This window comes from Antrostomus carolinensis, unplaced genomic scaffold, assembly GCF_000700745.2.
Source record: "Antrostomus carolinensis isolate BGI_N321 unplaced genomic scaffold, ASM70074v2 scaffold9104, whole genome shotgun sequence".
In the NCBI taxonomy this organism is placed as follows: Eukaryota; Metazoa; Chordata; class Aves; order Caprimulgiformes; family Caprimulgidae; genus Antrostomus; species Antrostomus carolinensis.
This window is the reverse complement of record NW_010312785.1, coordinates 51,986-66,455: the sequence shown is the minus strand read 5'-3', so window position 1 is coordinate 66,455 and position 14,470 is coordinate 51,986. Positions and strand designations below refer to the sequence as shown.

The window sequence follows — 14,470 nt, the reverse complement described above, 5'->3', positions numbered from 1 at the left end:
TGGAACACTTTCTCTGCAGGTATTGAGGACAGCACTGGTCACACTCTGAAAGTTAGGCAGGATTTGGGCTACAGTTGCTATAACAAAGTGATTAGAAAGATACATAGGTTATGTTTGTAGTTGCTGGCTTTGTAGGTTTGACATGGTCTTTTCCATCATTTGCTTTCTGTCATTCACCAGTTGGTTTCACTTCTTGCTTGGAAAAAACATATTTGAAGTAGGAAAACATTCTTACAAAGTTTTTGTAAAGTTTCAGGAAACAGTGAAAAATGGGCAGGGGTCTGGATCACAGGAGGATGTGAAATAACTGAAAAAACTTTCAACTCTTGTTTTGAAAATGACTAAATTTCAAGTTCACAGGGTCCTTTTAATCTCTCAGACAAATCTCAAACAGAAACAGCAGATAAATGTGAGCCTGCAGCTTTTTAACTTTTATCAGATTAGATGAATTGAATGCTGCTCCAGTACAGGATGTAATCAAGTATTACAGCTATGCTCTTCCCAGGAACTCCTTATTTTCTTTTTTCTCCCCTATCTTTAAGTTGAAGTTCAGTAGCTATTTTTTTTCAGATCACAGCTCTGATTTTGAGCAGTACAGCACCCACATGCTATCTCCCTCTCATGTTGAGTATATGTTCTTGTGTCAGCACCATAATCCTTAGATTTCTATAGATATTCAGCATTGTAATACACTGTCTACCTTTTAATGCCTTTGACAGTGGTTTTTACGTTTTTATGTAAAAAGTGATAGTTATTAGTCCACCATAGGGCCAGAATAAATTTTAAGTTATTCTGAAATTGCAGCATCAGTGATTCAAAGTCACTGAAAAATTATTTCAGACTTAATTTATGTTACATAAGGATATTTAACCACTGAGGCTATTTTGCTGGGCACCGAGATAACCTGGGTGTCTCAAAATCGAGTAGGAAAGTCTGTCTGTAAGACGTACAGGTAGGAAGCAGTTCAGGGACGTTCTGTAGCCTCTGCACCATAGGACATCAGACTGGATGACAAAAATAGCAGTTTCTTGCCTTGCGACCTACATAAGGTATTAGGTTTTAAGAACTCTTTTGTTTTTCCCCTGAGAGAGACTACAAAGATGGTGCTGAGCTGAGTAACGGGGAGATTGCAATCTGGTTACCGCTGCAGTTAGACGTTCTGCTTTCAGAGGCTGGAAAGTCCTTGATGTGCAGCCGTCCTACCTACAGTTTCACTGTGGTTGCTACAGCTGATGAAGGATTGTCTTGAACTTTTCTGATGTGATACTAGAACATGCATGTTACTCATAATGAATATAACACTATAGATGTGCTGGGAACTCAGTAGCAGGAAAAGGCTTGTTTAGTAAGGGATAAAATGAAAATATTTTTTTTTACAAGCTCCCCTCTTGAAAAATTAATTGTAATAGTGGTGGTGACATGTAGCTCCAAACACAATCATTTTCATTTTCAGATGACTTTGTAAAATTTACACAGAAATCCCTACATTTTCTCACTGCTGGTAGATGATGGAAATGGGGAAGCAGTGATTGTTTTGCATCTCTGTATTGTTTCAGTCCAGGACAGATTACAATATGGAAACAGGAGAAAGCAGGAGTACCCCATGTTTTTTATTTTAGAAAATGCCACTTGTAAAATGCACATTAATACAGTATTATACAGTAGGCAGTGAGGAATGAGGGGACTTTTGCACACCTGTTCCTCCTGGAACAGCTTCTTCATAGCTGGGATTTTTTTTGCTTTTAGCAGTGAATAGGAAGGTGGGGAGGGCACACCTTGTACATATGCAGAGTATTTCAGCTGTGATGGAATGGGTTCAAGAGAGGGGTTAACTGGAATGAAAGAAGCTAGCAGGACTTAGTAATGTGGTGAAACGGTGGCGATCCCTGGTTATCAGCGTTTTATCAACAATATAACCTTAACTATTCAGTTCATCACCGATTCATCACTTTAATGTTCATCGTGATCCTTTAGTACCTTGGTTGATTAGATCTATAAGCTGCTGTAATACAAAGAACTTTGCCCAAGGGAAATTAGAAGAAAAATTAGAGGAGGAGGGGAAAAAAAACCCAACATTGATAAAAGGGTTAATTAAGTGAACTGGAAGGGAAGGTAATGTTTGCTTTTTTTAAAAGTGGGGTAATTTTATATCCAGCATAATTTGAAAGTGGTGCATGACAGATAACTGACTTGAAGAGTATTACTTGTGAGGAAAGAAAATAAAGTTCTACATAATAGATGTAAAGCAAATAACTTACTGATATGGTAAGTTATTAGTAATTTTAGGTTTGTTTTTGAGGAATTAATTGATATCACAATTTTAAAAGCTATTAAAAAATGTATGGTGATTAGAAACTGTTACAGGGGAAAAAAAGCTTCGTAGTCCTCCAGAACTGGCTATACTAAGGCACTCAGTTTATCATAGTTCTAGTCCTGCAAAATCTTCGGTAGAGGTTTAGCATATATCCTCATGTACACTTAAGGGGAATATTTCCTGGACTGGGTAATATGTGTTGATGTAGCATATTGAACTAACAAAATACCTGTGAATATAGAATTCATTCACTTTAAAATCTCTATCTGAAGAGTCGTTGTAATGAGGCCAAAATGTTTTAAAGCAATCATCATATTTATAAACAATTTTTAAAAGTGTTTTCAAATTGTGCAAATTAATACAGGGGATTTTGTTAAATACATACATTTGGTGTATGCTTCTTAACATGTAACAATATTGGTTATGAATTCAGTTCACTAATTGAAATTAAAGGAGAGCAATGTGGAGTAACTGGCCATTATGTAAGACTGAGGTTCATTATTTGGGAAACAGAAGGTTGCTTTCCTTTAGCTTTGTCTTATTTCTTATTTTTTTTGGTCACTACTCCTGCCATTTGTATGTCAAGTTTAATTAGGAAAAAAGTGTTGGCTTTTCTTTGTGATGATCTGGTACAGTTAATTTATCATTTGTAATTAATGAGGAAACACATACACATTTCTTCTATGTAAGTTTGATTGTACTTAGCTGATAGAAAATACTTAACTGGAATCAGTACTTGTTTCCTTAAAAAAAAAAAAAATACCCACATGTTTTTATATTTATTTACAGATCTGCAATTATGTTGGACCTGCAAAAGTAATTGTCCAGTTAGTTACAAATGGGAAATACGTCCACTTACATGCTCACAGCTTGGTGGGTAAATTTTGTGAAGATGGAGTATGCACAGTTAATGCAGGACCTAAAGATATGGTTGTAGGGTAAGTGTCAACTCATTTGTGAAGCCGGGCTAAGAGAGAGAGAATCAAGCCTAAATGCTGTAAGAAGCAATACAAAAATTCTAAGAGGCAGCTAAGTGGAGCACTAGTCTTCGTGCAATATGATATGTGTTTTGTTTGTACCTCAAATAGAAAAATAAGTGGTGTTTCTATTTCCCTCTGTAGAATTTGCCCTAAGCAGGCTAAAAAGGTTTAAGCAAATAATTTTTGATTAGAGTTTATAGAGTTTCAATCTCTTGATATAGAGCCGAATTTGTATTGTAAGCCCATCCTTTAAAATGTAAGTAATTTTGATCAAAGAGAAGGTACTGTAAAATTACTGAAGAAAAGCTTTTGTTAATATTTTGATAGATATTTTGCTTTTGCTGAAATCTGCCGATAGGAACACAGTGAAGAGAAAAGCGTTAAGAAAATTGAGTTAGTAAATTTGAAATTAACGCAAGACATGTATAAACATGAAAATACTAAATGAGTCAAACTTTTAAAGTTTAAAGCAATAAGATTATAGTGGAATTGTAGTTGGTCTGTTCTTCTTTAATTTAAAAGAATAATTGTTTGTATCAGTACATGGAGCCGAGACTCCTGTATACATTTTCAGGCTTAGATCAGGTTTCATGCTGGCTCTGAGTTTTAGTTCTGTGATCTCAAGAATGTCTTTGTTGGTGAGAAGATGAAGTTGAAAAAGCTGAGAAGGTTGCAAGAGAGAGATTCTTTTAAACTGTAACTTTTGATGTCCAAGCCCAGTACACTAACTTTACCCAGCACAACAATTTAAATAGCTTTATTTGAAATGCTCCTTTTCATCTTGAAAAGTTTGGCTCGTTTCCTGACCTGTCTTGTTTTTCATCAGATGTTTAGAAACAGCTTTCCTATCCTCAATTGACCCCCATGAAAATTGAGTTATTGTCTTGTTTTCATACTTCCAGATCTCATTGATTTTTAAATGTGCCAGGAGATTTTTACAAAAGCCGGTCTTGTATTATGGAAGTTTCCATTCAAATAAATACCTGAAGTATCTCACTGAATGTCCACAGCCTTGCTTAAATTAAACGTTACCTTTGGAAAATGTTGCACTGGTTTTAGCTTCCTAGCTTGCTCTCCACATCATTTTGAACGGATGGAGCTTATTCTGAGCAGTTGGTCTGTGTAACAGCCATGTAGAATGGCATATAAATGTCATTGTCAAGACAGAGCAAACAAAGTGTGACAACCAGATTTTTCAAATATTTTGTAAAGTGCTTCCACAATGTAAGTCTGAAACCTAACAGATTGCTACTGATGCCATGGGGAAATCCCATGCACCCGTATGATCGCTGCCATATAGTGGTGCACATTTTGTAAGTTTAGCTGAACTTTTATTGCTGGAAAATTTGCCTTCAAGAATTAATAGTGCCTAAGTAAGCCTATAGAGTCAGTCCTTCCATTGACTTCAGTTGTGTAGCTGTCCTCTGATCAGAGAGACTGCCTGCTGCAGGTTTGGCATAAAGCATGGAGAAAATATTTCCCTCGATCAAAATTTGGCAGGTTTGCAAATCTTGGAATACTTCATGTCACAAAGAAGAAAGTGTTTGAAACTCTGGAATCACGGATGATAGATGCTTGCAAAAAAGGATACAACCCCGGACTGCTGGTGCATCCTGAACTTGGCTATCTGCAGGCAGAAGGATGTGGAGACAAACAGCTAACTGGTATGTAGAAATAATGGCCTGGTTTCAATAGGTCTTTTACTAAAAACAGGTTTAGCTTCTGAAAATAGATTCGTAGTCAGAAGAATGCCTTGGGTGGGAAAACAGCCTACGGCTATGTGCTTTAAGACGTGGTGTGTTGTTGCTGCGTTTTAGGGAATCTGAAAGGAAGAGTCTTTGCTGTCAAGATGCACATGAGAATGGAGCAACTTCCTTCCATAGCTGCCTGTACCCACCTCTGCACCTGTATTTCATTGCTTTTATCCCGTTTAATAAGCTGTTAAATAAAGAGTCATTTTTCATTACTGCTGCAAGACATGACATCCTTAAGTAACCTGGGGACCTTCTTTTGAGAATATACCTTTTTCATTCAGCTGCATTTCACCCATATCCCTGTAACATCTGTGGTCTGTATTGCTTTCAGGCATTTCTCCTTATCACTCTTTAACACCAGGCATTCAAATGTCCTTAGTGGCAGCCTTTGTCCTTTTCACAATCTTTATAAATTGAAAGCAGAAAATAGTCGTTTTCTGTATGTCTCTTAATTAAAGATCTTGTATTAAATAACATCTGATGCACAAACTGCAAGATCAGTGCATTATATTGTGAATAGCTGCTCCTCTCTGGTTAAAAAGAGAGAAGCCGATGGATGCTAAATGAAAAGGAAAACAGTTCCTCGCTATTGGTGCCTTTTGAGAGTAATGTTTGGAAAATACTCTGCTTTGTTATGGGTCCCCTGCCCCTTGTGTTAATTCATCTGTCTACTTACTGGTTCCAGAACGAGAAAGAGAAATTATTCGTCAGGCAGCAGTGCAGCAGACTAAAGAAATGGATCTCAGTGTGGTGCGTCTTATGTTTACAGCCTTTCTCCCCGACAGTAACGGTAGTTTCACACGGAAACTTGATCCTGTTATATCAGATGCAATATATGACAGCAGTAAGTATATTTGGCTTTAATTACTCTTTTAGTAAGGGGCAAGCTTTTGTACATACAAAAATGATGCGTAGATATTGCTATACGTAGACTCACCTAGCCCTCCTGCTAGCCTGTTACCTGTTCAATAGCAAGTAAGTGGATAATTGTCCCCATATCTATCCAAGTACATATGGTGTCATTCTGGTTTTTAATGGATGGCGTTGTAAGTTCTAAAGGAAGATTTTATTTTGCTGTTAGCATGTTTAATCCTGTCACTTTTATTAGAAGGATTTAGTAAATTCTTGTTATATTCATTAGAAGTGTTTGAATTTTGCAGGGTTTTCAGTTGCTTTCTGTGACAAAGCTGTGTCACACAAAATGTGAGGGAAAAAATTACTTTGCTTCAATCCTGTTGAGAATTTGAGTTTTGCTTTCAGTTTTGCTGGCAGTCTGCTTGTCCTTGTTTTGTAAGACTAACAAAACCAGAGCTCTCAGTTGGTTTCCTTTAGATCTGTCAGTATTTTTTATACTTCTGTTACATCCCTCTATTCGTATTTTTTGTAAGTGCATCTTTTCACTTCATATTTTCCCTTGTACTTTTTGATTATACTTACTCATCTTACCTGAGCCATTTCTGCTGCCTTTTTTCCACCCTGTAGCTATGGATTATTATGTTCCTGATAGTCATTCTGTAATTTATGTTCCTGATACCACCCTGTCCACCCTGTAGCTATGGATTATTATGTTCCTGATAGTCATTCTGTAATGACCCAGAAAAAGTAACATTTTTTCTCTTTGCACAACAGTCATGTCTATATCATTACTTTTTAAGAACAAAGTCTAGTTGAAGAAGTATTAAATGCAACTGTTCTAATATAGTCTGTTGCTTTGCGTATATTCATTCAAGTGAAAAAATATGATACCTGCTGTCTTATGAGACAGAAAATGACCTACATTTTCTGGATTATAAAACACAGTCTTTTCATCTGGAGGCTGAGGTGATTTATCAAGCAGTGTCTTTAAGGAATCTTGATTTTCATTAGAAACAATTACAGATTCCTTTTGTTTCCATTACTCTATCTCATAGATGCATTATGATAGAGAGTTATTTGTGAAACAAAGAGGAGGACAGAGCATCAGCAGAGGTAGAGCATGTATCAAGCCATACATTTGAAAGCAATTGAAGTTTTCCTATCCTGAACCTGACCATCAAAATTTTAATTCCAACTAAGGAGATGAATAGAGGGGAAATTTTGTATGCATGTTTCTGCTGTTTTAAGTTGCTACATAAATGTCAGTTACTAGTTTCTGAGCTCCCAAGAGGAATTCTTCATTGTTAGTTACGAAAGATTTTTCTTGGGTTTTGTTTTTTTCTAATACTCTTCATGGGCACCATTCAAGCCTCTTTCACAGAGCAGACACAACCTGTAGTAGATTAACTGTCTATCACTGCTGCTTTTACTTAACAGGTGATAGTTCTGTCTTAAGGACCAATAGGTATCCATTGATGCCTCTACTAAGATCTGTGAAGGTGGGCTTTTTGATCACAGTTCCAGTATGTGGAAAGCATATTGCATTCAAATAGTGAGATACAGGGAACAGCTCTCGAGAGTGTCACACTTGTCAAGGAAGCAGGGAAGAAAAAAATTAGGTTTTCCTGTAATGTGCCCTTGTCATAAAGTTAGTACTAGTGCAGAGTGCTTGATGCAGTTCACTGCTGTGCTGCTTTACTAGTGGAGTAATTGTGCTGGAATGGCCAGGGCCTTATTTTACAGTTCACAGTTCAGTCAAAGCTTAGAGGATACAAGATTATGCCTTTCAGATGAAAAACTGTTGGTTTATTAATGTTTAAAAAAACACAGACAAATTTAGGTAGGTTGTGTTGGAGGTTTGTCTTTCTGTTGCATTTCTGTGTGTTGTGAAGGTAAGCAGGTTTTTTTTTATCTTTCCTTTCAATAGAAGCTCCCAATGCCTCCAACTTAAAAATTGTAAGAATGGACAGAACAGCAGGGTGTGTGACAGGAGGGGAAGAGATTTACCTTCTCTGTGACAAGGTTCAGAAAGGTAAGAGTCCTGAGTATTGATGGTAAGGCACACCAGGGTGTTCCTCTGGAGTACACATGAAGCCTGCTGGGCTGCCTCAGTATTCTCCTGCTCTGATAGCGCAGCGGGATTGGTAAGCACTCAGCCTTTCTGTAAGTCAGACCAGCAGTCTGGAAAATTAATAAGTCAAAATACTCCGTTGCAACATGAATTCAGCTTATGTTGTCTCCACTTTAAGGCCATGTGATCATCTTTGTTCCTCTCAAATTTCTGCCCTTGCCCATCTTCTGGGTTTTTTGGGTGGTGGGTCCTGGGTAATGTTTGACTCAATTAACACCTGCTCTGAATTCTGCTGAAGTTTCTGATTTATTATTAAGTTCCTGATTATAAAGAGTAAGTATGAGCATTCTTTATTAACCACCGATGGGAACTGAACGTGTGCAGCGCTGCTGCTAGTAACTTCATTTTTATGTATATGCTAATGGTACAGCTTACTCAGTGTGCACAGAAACTTCTCAGAGACTCGTTTTGGTAACCTCTGCTCATGGCTATGAATGTGTCAGGATTGGGCAGAGTGGATCTGGATGCTTTGGTTTTGGATAGGAAGATAACGGTTAGTGTGGTTGGTTGTAGCATTTGGGCTGAACTAAAAAGAGAAAAATGTGAGTGAGGGAAATCCTTTGCATTTTTCAGCTATAGGTAATAACTGGGACTCCCTGGTGTGGATTGCATGGTGGAGCGGGTGCTCAGTTCTCACCTGTTGGGAGTCAGTCGTTGCACATGTTGATGATTCACGCTGACGTTTGCTGTTAATACAGGCTGTCCTTTTCCACCTCTCTTCCTTGCAAATCTTCTGCTACTTAGGAAAGAGAGAGGACTTTGGGGGCTTTTAAAGGCTTTGAAAAAACTCTTTTTCCTTCAGTAGCCTATATAACCTCTGCTATCAGGACTGAGATGAAACATAACTCTGTGCACAAAATAAATAAGTAAGTGTCTGACTCAGTGGAAGCCCTGAGGTGGGGCTTCCCCTCAGCCAGATTGGGGTTTCCCCTGACCTCATTTCTCTCAGAAACCTCCTGCCTGGAGGAACTTGAGCATGCAGGACAGCAGGACTGGAAGTGGTGGTTCACAGTCTTGAGACTAGCAGGTGGTGGATCAGGGGAAGCAGTCTGTCTGCTCCAGAAGCCTGTCCTGCATCAGTCACCCTAAGAGAGCAGGCTTTTTCTATTTTTTTTCTCACCAAGAGTGCTGGGGAAGGAATATACTAGTGTGATATTGCCCAGCTTCTCCTAAAAATGTAAATAAATAAATACAGAGAGAATGAAAAAAAATTTGTTTAGGGGAGCAGAAGCCAGATCTCTCATTTCTGGCCCGTGCTGTGTTTGGGGGGTGAGGGATCCCTGCTGACGTGCCGCTCGCTCATGCCCTTGCCACCTCTCTGAGCTGCAGCTCCAACGTGGCACTCTGCCAGCAGTAAGCGGAACTTGAACTGTGGCACTTCAGGTTTTGCTACGCTTTTTTGAACTGAAACTGTTGGAGGAGAGAGGGTGGTTTCTACATTTCACGCTTCAGGTTCTCCCCTCCCTACATGTTTGTTCGAAATAAAGCTCCTCTGGAATGTTTTAATAGCCCTAGAATAAGAAGAGGTAGTGAACCTAGTTCTCTTTTTACTGCTCAGTAAATAGAGAGCAACTTCAGTGAAATCATTAGAACTAGGCTGATCTAAAATTGGTGTAAGAAAGGGGTTATTTATGATGTTTCCATTAAATGGATAAAGATAATTGATGTATTATTCATGTAATATTATCATGCATGTAACCATGTTGATTTTTATCTGAAATAAGCTTAGCCAAAGGTTAAACAATGCACAACATCCCAAAGGTTAAACAATGCACAAACATTCCAAAGAGTACTTCTTCCACTCTTTGCAGATGATATTCAAATACGTTTCTATGAGGAGGATGAGAATGGAGGTATGTGGGAAGGCTTTGGAGACTTTTCTCCTACAGATGTACATAGGCAGGTAAGTAATAGAGCTTTTGTCATTTGTTAATGATTTTCTCATCTCCGTAAATGAGGATTATACTATAATTAGTAAATTAGGTGAAAGCATCTGTATCCTGTACTAACCTCTCTTTTTTTTTTTTTTTTTGTTACTTCCTAATAATAATACAGTTGTAACTGTTCTTTAAAGGTGTGCATTAGGTAACTAGGCAGGCTAGGAATACAGGAGAAGGAAATAGGGAGATAGACCCATTGCTTTAACATGCAGCAGTGTAAATTGGGATAGGATACATAAAAAGCTCTGAGAGCTCCTGTGAACACACTGAGAAAGTGGCAGAATAGATGCTGAATGATGAGGGAACAAACAGTGCAGTACTAGCATACATGATGTGGCGATACTTTGCATGGCAGTTCTGTCTTTCCCAAGAGGCTTTAGGACTTGAACTCAAAAGTGCAACTGAAAACTAAAATGGAGGTTTATTGTTGTAGCAGCCTTTTGCTAAGAATTTTTGCCTCCCAAACCATGAACCAACTCCTGCAAAATAACACAAATGTAAAAGCAAAGTTGTCAAAACCCATGCTCCATGATAGATGTGCTTATTGTTTCCTTCACAGTTTGCTATTGTATTCAAAACACCCAAGTATCGAGATGTTAATATCACAAAGCCAGCGTCTGTGTTTGTACAACTGCGTCGGAAATCTGATCTAGAAACAAGTGAACCAAAGCCTTTTCTCTACTATCCAGAAATCAAAGGTAATTTATTAAACCTGTTTCATATATTGGAAACAGAAACTACAGGGTCCCCTAGGAATGTTTTCTAATAAGATAGAACATGGATGAGGTATTTTTTTGGTAGTTGTTATTTTTAGAAAATACGGTATTTGCCTCCTTGTTTTGTGCAGAGCTAATGGGAAAAGTGGTAGCTCTGTAATGGGTTTGTAGGGTTTTGGTTGGACTGGTAGGTAGTAAATCTGTGAGTCTTTTCCTAGTGAGGCTTACTCTCTGCAAGTTTCCTATATGCACCCATGCCTGTCCTTACAGTAGATGGCACTCTCTTCCTCTGAGTTTCTGCAAAATAATATCTGAGGTCATTTTACTGTCAGCACTTTCAGGTGAAACCTTAAAACAAAGACTAGTTGTTATCTTGTGGAAAAAGTATGTATTTTGCAGTTCTCTTACCATCGTGCCTCACAACTTCACTGATGTTTTTGAATTTTCCAGTAGTTAAGTAAGCCCTAGACACTGCTTGTGAGAGCAGGGAAAGTGCTGCTTCAGGCTCTCGTGTTAAAATGTTAGTCGCTTAGCAGAAGTAGCGTATTTGCCATCACACCTGCTTCCTAAGTTGTTAATGTAAAGAAGTTTAACTAGCAAATCTGTGCCCTTTAAAGTCTACATTTGAAATGTTTGGCATGAATGGCAGCAGCAATCATGCTTTTAAATATCATAATGTCAGTGATATGGAAATGCCTTGAGGCCCAAGTCAGAACTGGTGTTTCATTGTACTGAGACAATAATCTTTCTGCATAGCAGTTTACCTGCCTGCAGGTTACAGTATTAAGTTCTGATCTTGCATGTTTTCATTGCCTAACTTAGAGCTGCGTTGAAATCAATACCCTGTCAAACTCTCCAAAAGATGTGTGTATCAGTGGTAATGGACTAAAGACAGCTGAGGAGGGAGGGGAGGGGTGGTGGTTGGTGTCCAAGTGAATCTACTTGATGCCTGTTATAATAGAATAGCAGAAAGCGTACACCCACAAAAACTTCCCGAGTTGCTAGAGGATTTGGTATTGCTAATGATTTCAGGAATCTCTTGCATGAGTTTTATGCAAAGTGAAGTGTACAGCTGCAGAGCAAAGTTGCCATATTTGAAGCAAACCTCTTTTATGGGCCTCTTAATGGAATAAAATTAATTCTGTGTTCTTATGTGCATTTCCGGATACCCTACACAACCTAGTTATGATATTACCATTTAGGGACTGGTTTTTTTTCCCTTGTTGCAAGTGTTTACCCAAACTTAGACATGTGTATGTGGATTTTTTGTTTGTTTCTCTGACTAGATTGCTCTCTAGAGTTTTCTCTCCTGGTCAGTGTGAGTACGCCTGGTGCATGCATGAATACATACTTATAGATCATGTATGCCTGGAAATAATGCACTTGTACTTTTCAGTATACTGTTTCGTGTATTCAGCTGTGTCATTTGATGCACTGACTGATGTGCCTGTGCATGAAATTTCTTTTTGTCATATGGCTGTTGAAAACTATTAGATCATTCAATGAAGGAAGAATATTTTATTCTTTCCTCAACAACTGGATTTCAAACCCTATCATGTTTGTATCCCTATTTTTGTAGCTCTTGTCATGACATTTTCACTTTCCCCAGTAACTGGGATACTTCTTTTAAATCTTTGTGTTTTGCTTTCCAGGGGGGTTAAGTATTATTTTGTACTTACACTATAAAATACTCAGTTGTTTTGTGTTTTTTCCCTCCTGCTGCTCAGCATGGTTTGACAGTATTATGTCCTGCCTGAAAATAAACTATCTTTATTCTGGTGGCTTTTCTAATATTTTAAGTAAATCATTTCAAGCCAACATCGTTTTCACCATTTCTCGCCATCAACAAAAGTTCACAGGGCACTGCGGGTACCCCGCGCTATTGGAAATCAAAGCACCTTATGATGTGCTGACCCTGTGATAAGGGCCCGTTTCTGAAGGAGATTAGCTTAGTAGAAGAGCCTGTGCTGATGTTCCCCAAAGGCAAATTCTCTTGAACAAGTTTGTGGTTCGAGACACTTGTGCTGGTTTATGACCTGGCTTAGACATGGAAGCATTCTGAGAACAATGGTTTCCAGGGCTCTAAGTACATGAGATACTTTAGAAGGAAGCTCTGAGCCCCCTGAGACATCTCTGCACGTTTCCCTCCCAGGCTACTCACAAGGCACCCGACATAACTGAAGAGACCACATGGGCCCAAGTGACACTATTGGTCTGGCTGGGGAATTGGCACTAGTTTGTTTCTCACAGGAATTCTCGCTGCTCCATTATACAAAGTTATTCCGTTACTTGGAGCTAGGAGAGAGTTGACTTTTCTTCAGCACTCTGTATTTTCCTTTATAAACTAGTAAAAATCAGTAATGCTTCCTGGATATACATCCTGTTCTGTGTGTGGCCACCAGTAAGACTGACTCCTTATCCCATCTCTTCCTTCTAACCCAGATAAAGAGGAAGTGCAAAGGAAACGACAGAAGCTCATGCCAAACTTCTCTGATGGCTATGGTGGAGGCAGTGGCGCAGGAGGCGGTGGCATGTACGGAGGGGGAGGTGGCAGTGCTGGCTCTGGTAAGGCAGCAGTTTTGGGCAAAGAGGAGAAGGGGTTCTACTTTAAGAGCAGGATGGATGTTTATTCTGATTTTTAAAATGTGATGAGAATTTCCTCTCCTTCTAGCTAGATAAGACCTGACTCTTCTGTCTTTATGCCAATAGTGTTACTCATTTCAGTCAAGTATCTCTTGTTTTCTAAATATTTCACCAGCTCCTTTGCCCTCCTGCTTGGATATGAGGCTCATGTTGACTTTTTTTTCCCCCTCTTCCTTGAAGCTTTAAGTCACAGATAACACCTTTCTAGTTGAGGGAGTCTGAGACAGGAATCTGTCATACCTTAGCTTGTTGCTTCCTAGGGCCTTGAAGGCACTGAAATTCATGAGGCAGCTCAGCTAAGTACTGTCTCAGATGCTTAAAATCAAACAGGTCCTTGATTATTTCTGGAACCAGGATTGGAATTTGGCAAATTAACCCTGTTAATGCAAAGAACTATTAAGAAATTTGAGATATTATTTAGTGAATTTTCTGCTGTGCTGTATCTTTCGAAGCCAGAGCATATCCTGAGATGCAGGATCATACAGCACTGCTTTGATTCTTACAGCAGAGCTTTAAAAAACTGTAGATCAGCAGATGTCATCTGAACCACAGTATCTTTGCAACCTCTTTTAGAGCAGGGGAGAGAGCAGCGGTTTTCAAATTCTTACACGCATTACTAGCAGCACATCTATAACTTAACACCAGAGTACAAATGCATTGTAATCACAAAGATTTGAAAGCTTAGAGGTAGCATGTGAAGCCTCAGCTGAGTTTTAGATAAAGCATAGTAGTGATAATACATTTGTGTGGATCTTGGGATAGAGTCTCACTAGCCAACCATCTGGAATTTCTTTGGGTTTTTTTAAAATTTTATTTTAATCAGGTGGAATAAAGCAGAAGGTGTGTAGAAAACAAAATTTCAGTTCTTTAGGTTCAGTGTTCTTCCAGGTGGTGTTTTCATTGCTTTAGGATGTAATTCTATTAATTCTTAATATTTTCCCTTTCTTTAGGGTTCAGTTATCCTTCATATGGATACTCTGCTTTTGGAGGGATGCATTTCCATCCTGGCACAACAAAGTCCAGTGCTGGAATGAAACATGGTAACAATAAAAATATCATTCTTGGAACAGTTGAATTGAGTTTGACCATCTTTATTTTCCTCTACAGTATGAGCTGAAGTGTCATGCAGGTCTAATT

At 38.6% G+C, this 14,470-nt stretch overlaps 1 protein-coding gene across 1 annotated transcript in view; it reads left to right on the top strand.

Annotated features, from left to right (window-relative positions):
• The window catches only part of NFKB1 (nuclear factor kappa B subunit 1), a 47,039-nt gene that overhangs the window by 15,734 nt on the left and 16,835 nt on the right, over positions 1–14,470 (top strand). Inside the window, exons 5-12 of the mRNA XM_010167107.1 lie at positions 3,104–3,252; positions 4,795–4,958; positions 5,734–5,892; positions 7,831–7,935; positions 9,846–9,937; positions 10,534–10,672; positions 13,133–13,255; positions 14,284–14,373. Of these exons, the coding sequence (XP_010165409.1) occupies positions 3,104–3,252; positions 4,795–4,958; positions 5,734–5,892; positions 7,831–7,935; positions 9,846–9,937; positions 10,534–10,672; positions 13,133–13,255; positions 14,284–14,373 (1,021 nt within the window). The remainder of the gene's footprint in view (positions 1–3,103; positions 3,253–4,794; positions 4,959–5,733; positions 5,893–7,830; positions 7,936–9,845; positions 9,938–10,533; positions 10,673–13,132; positions 13,256–14,283; positions 14,374–14,470) is intronic.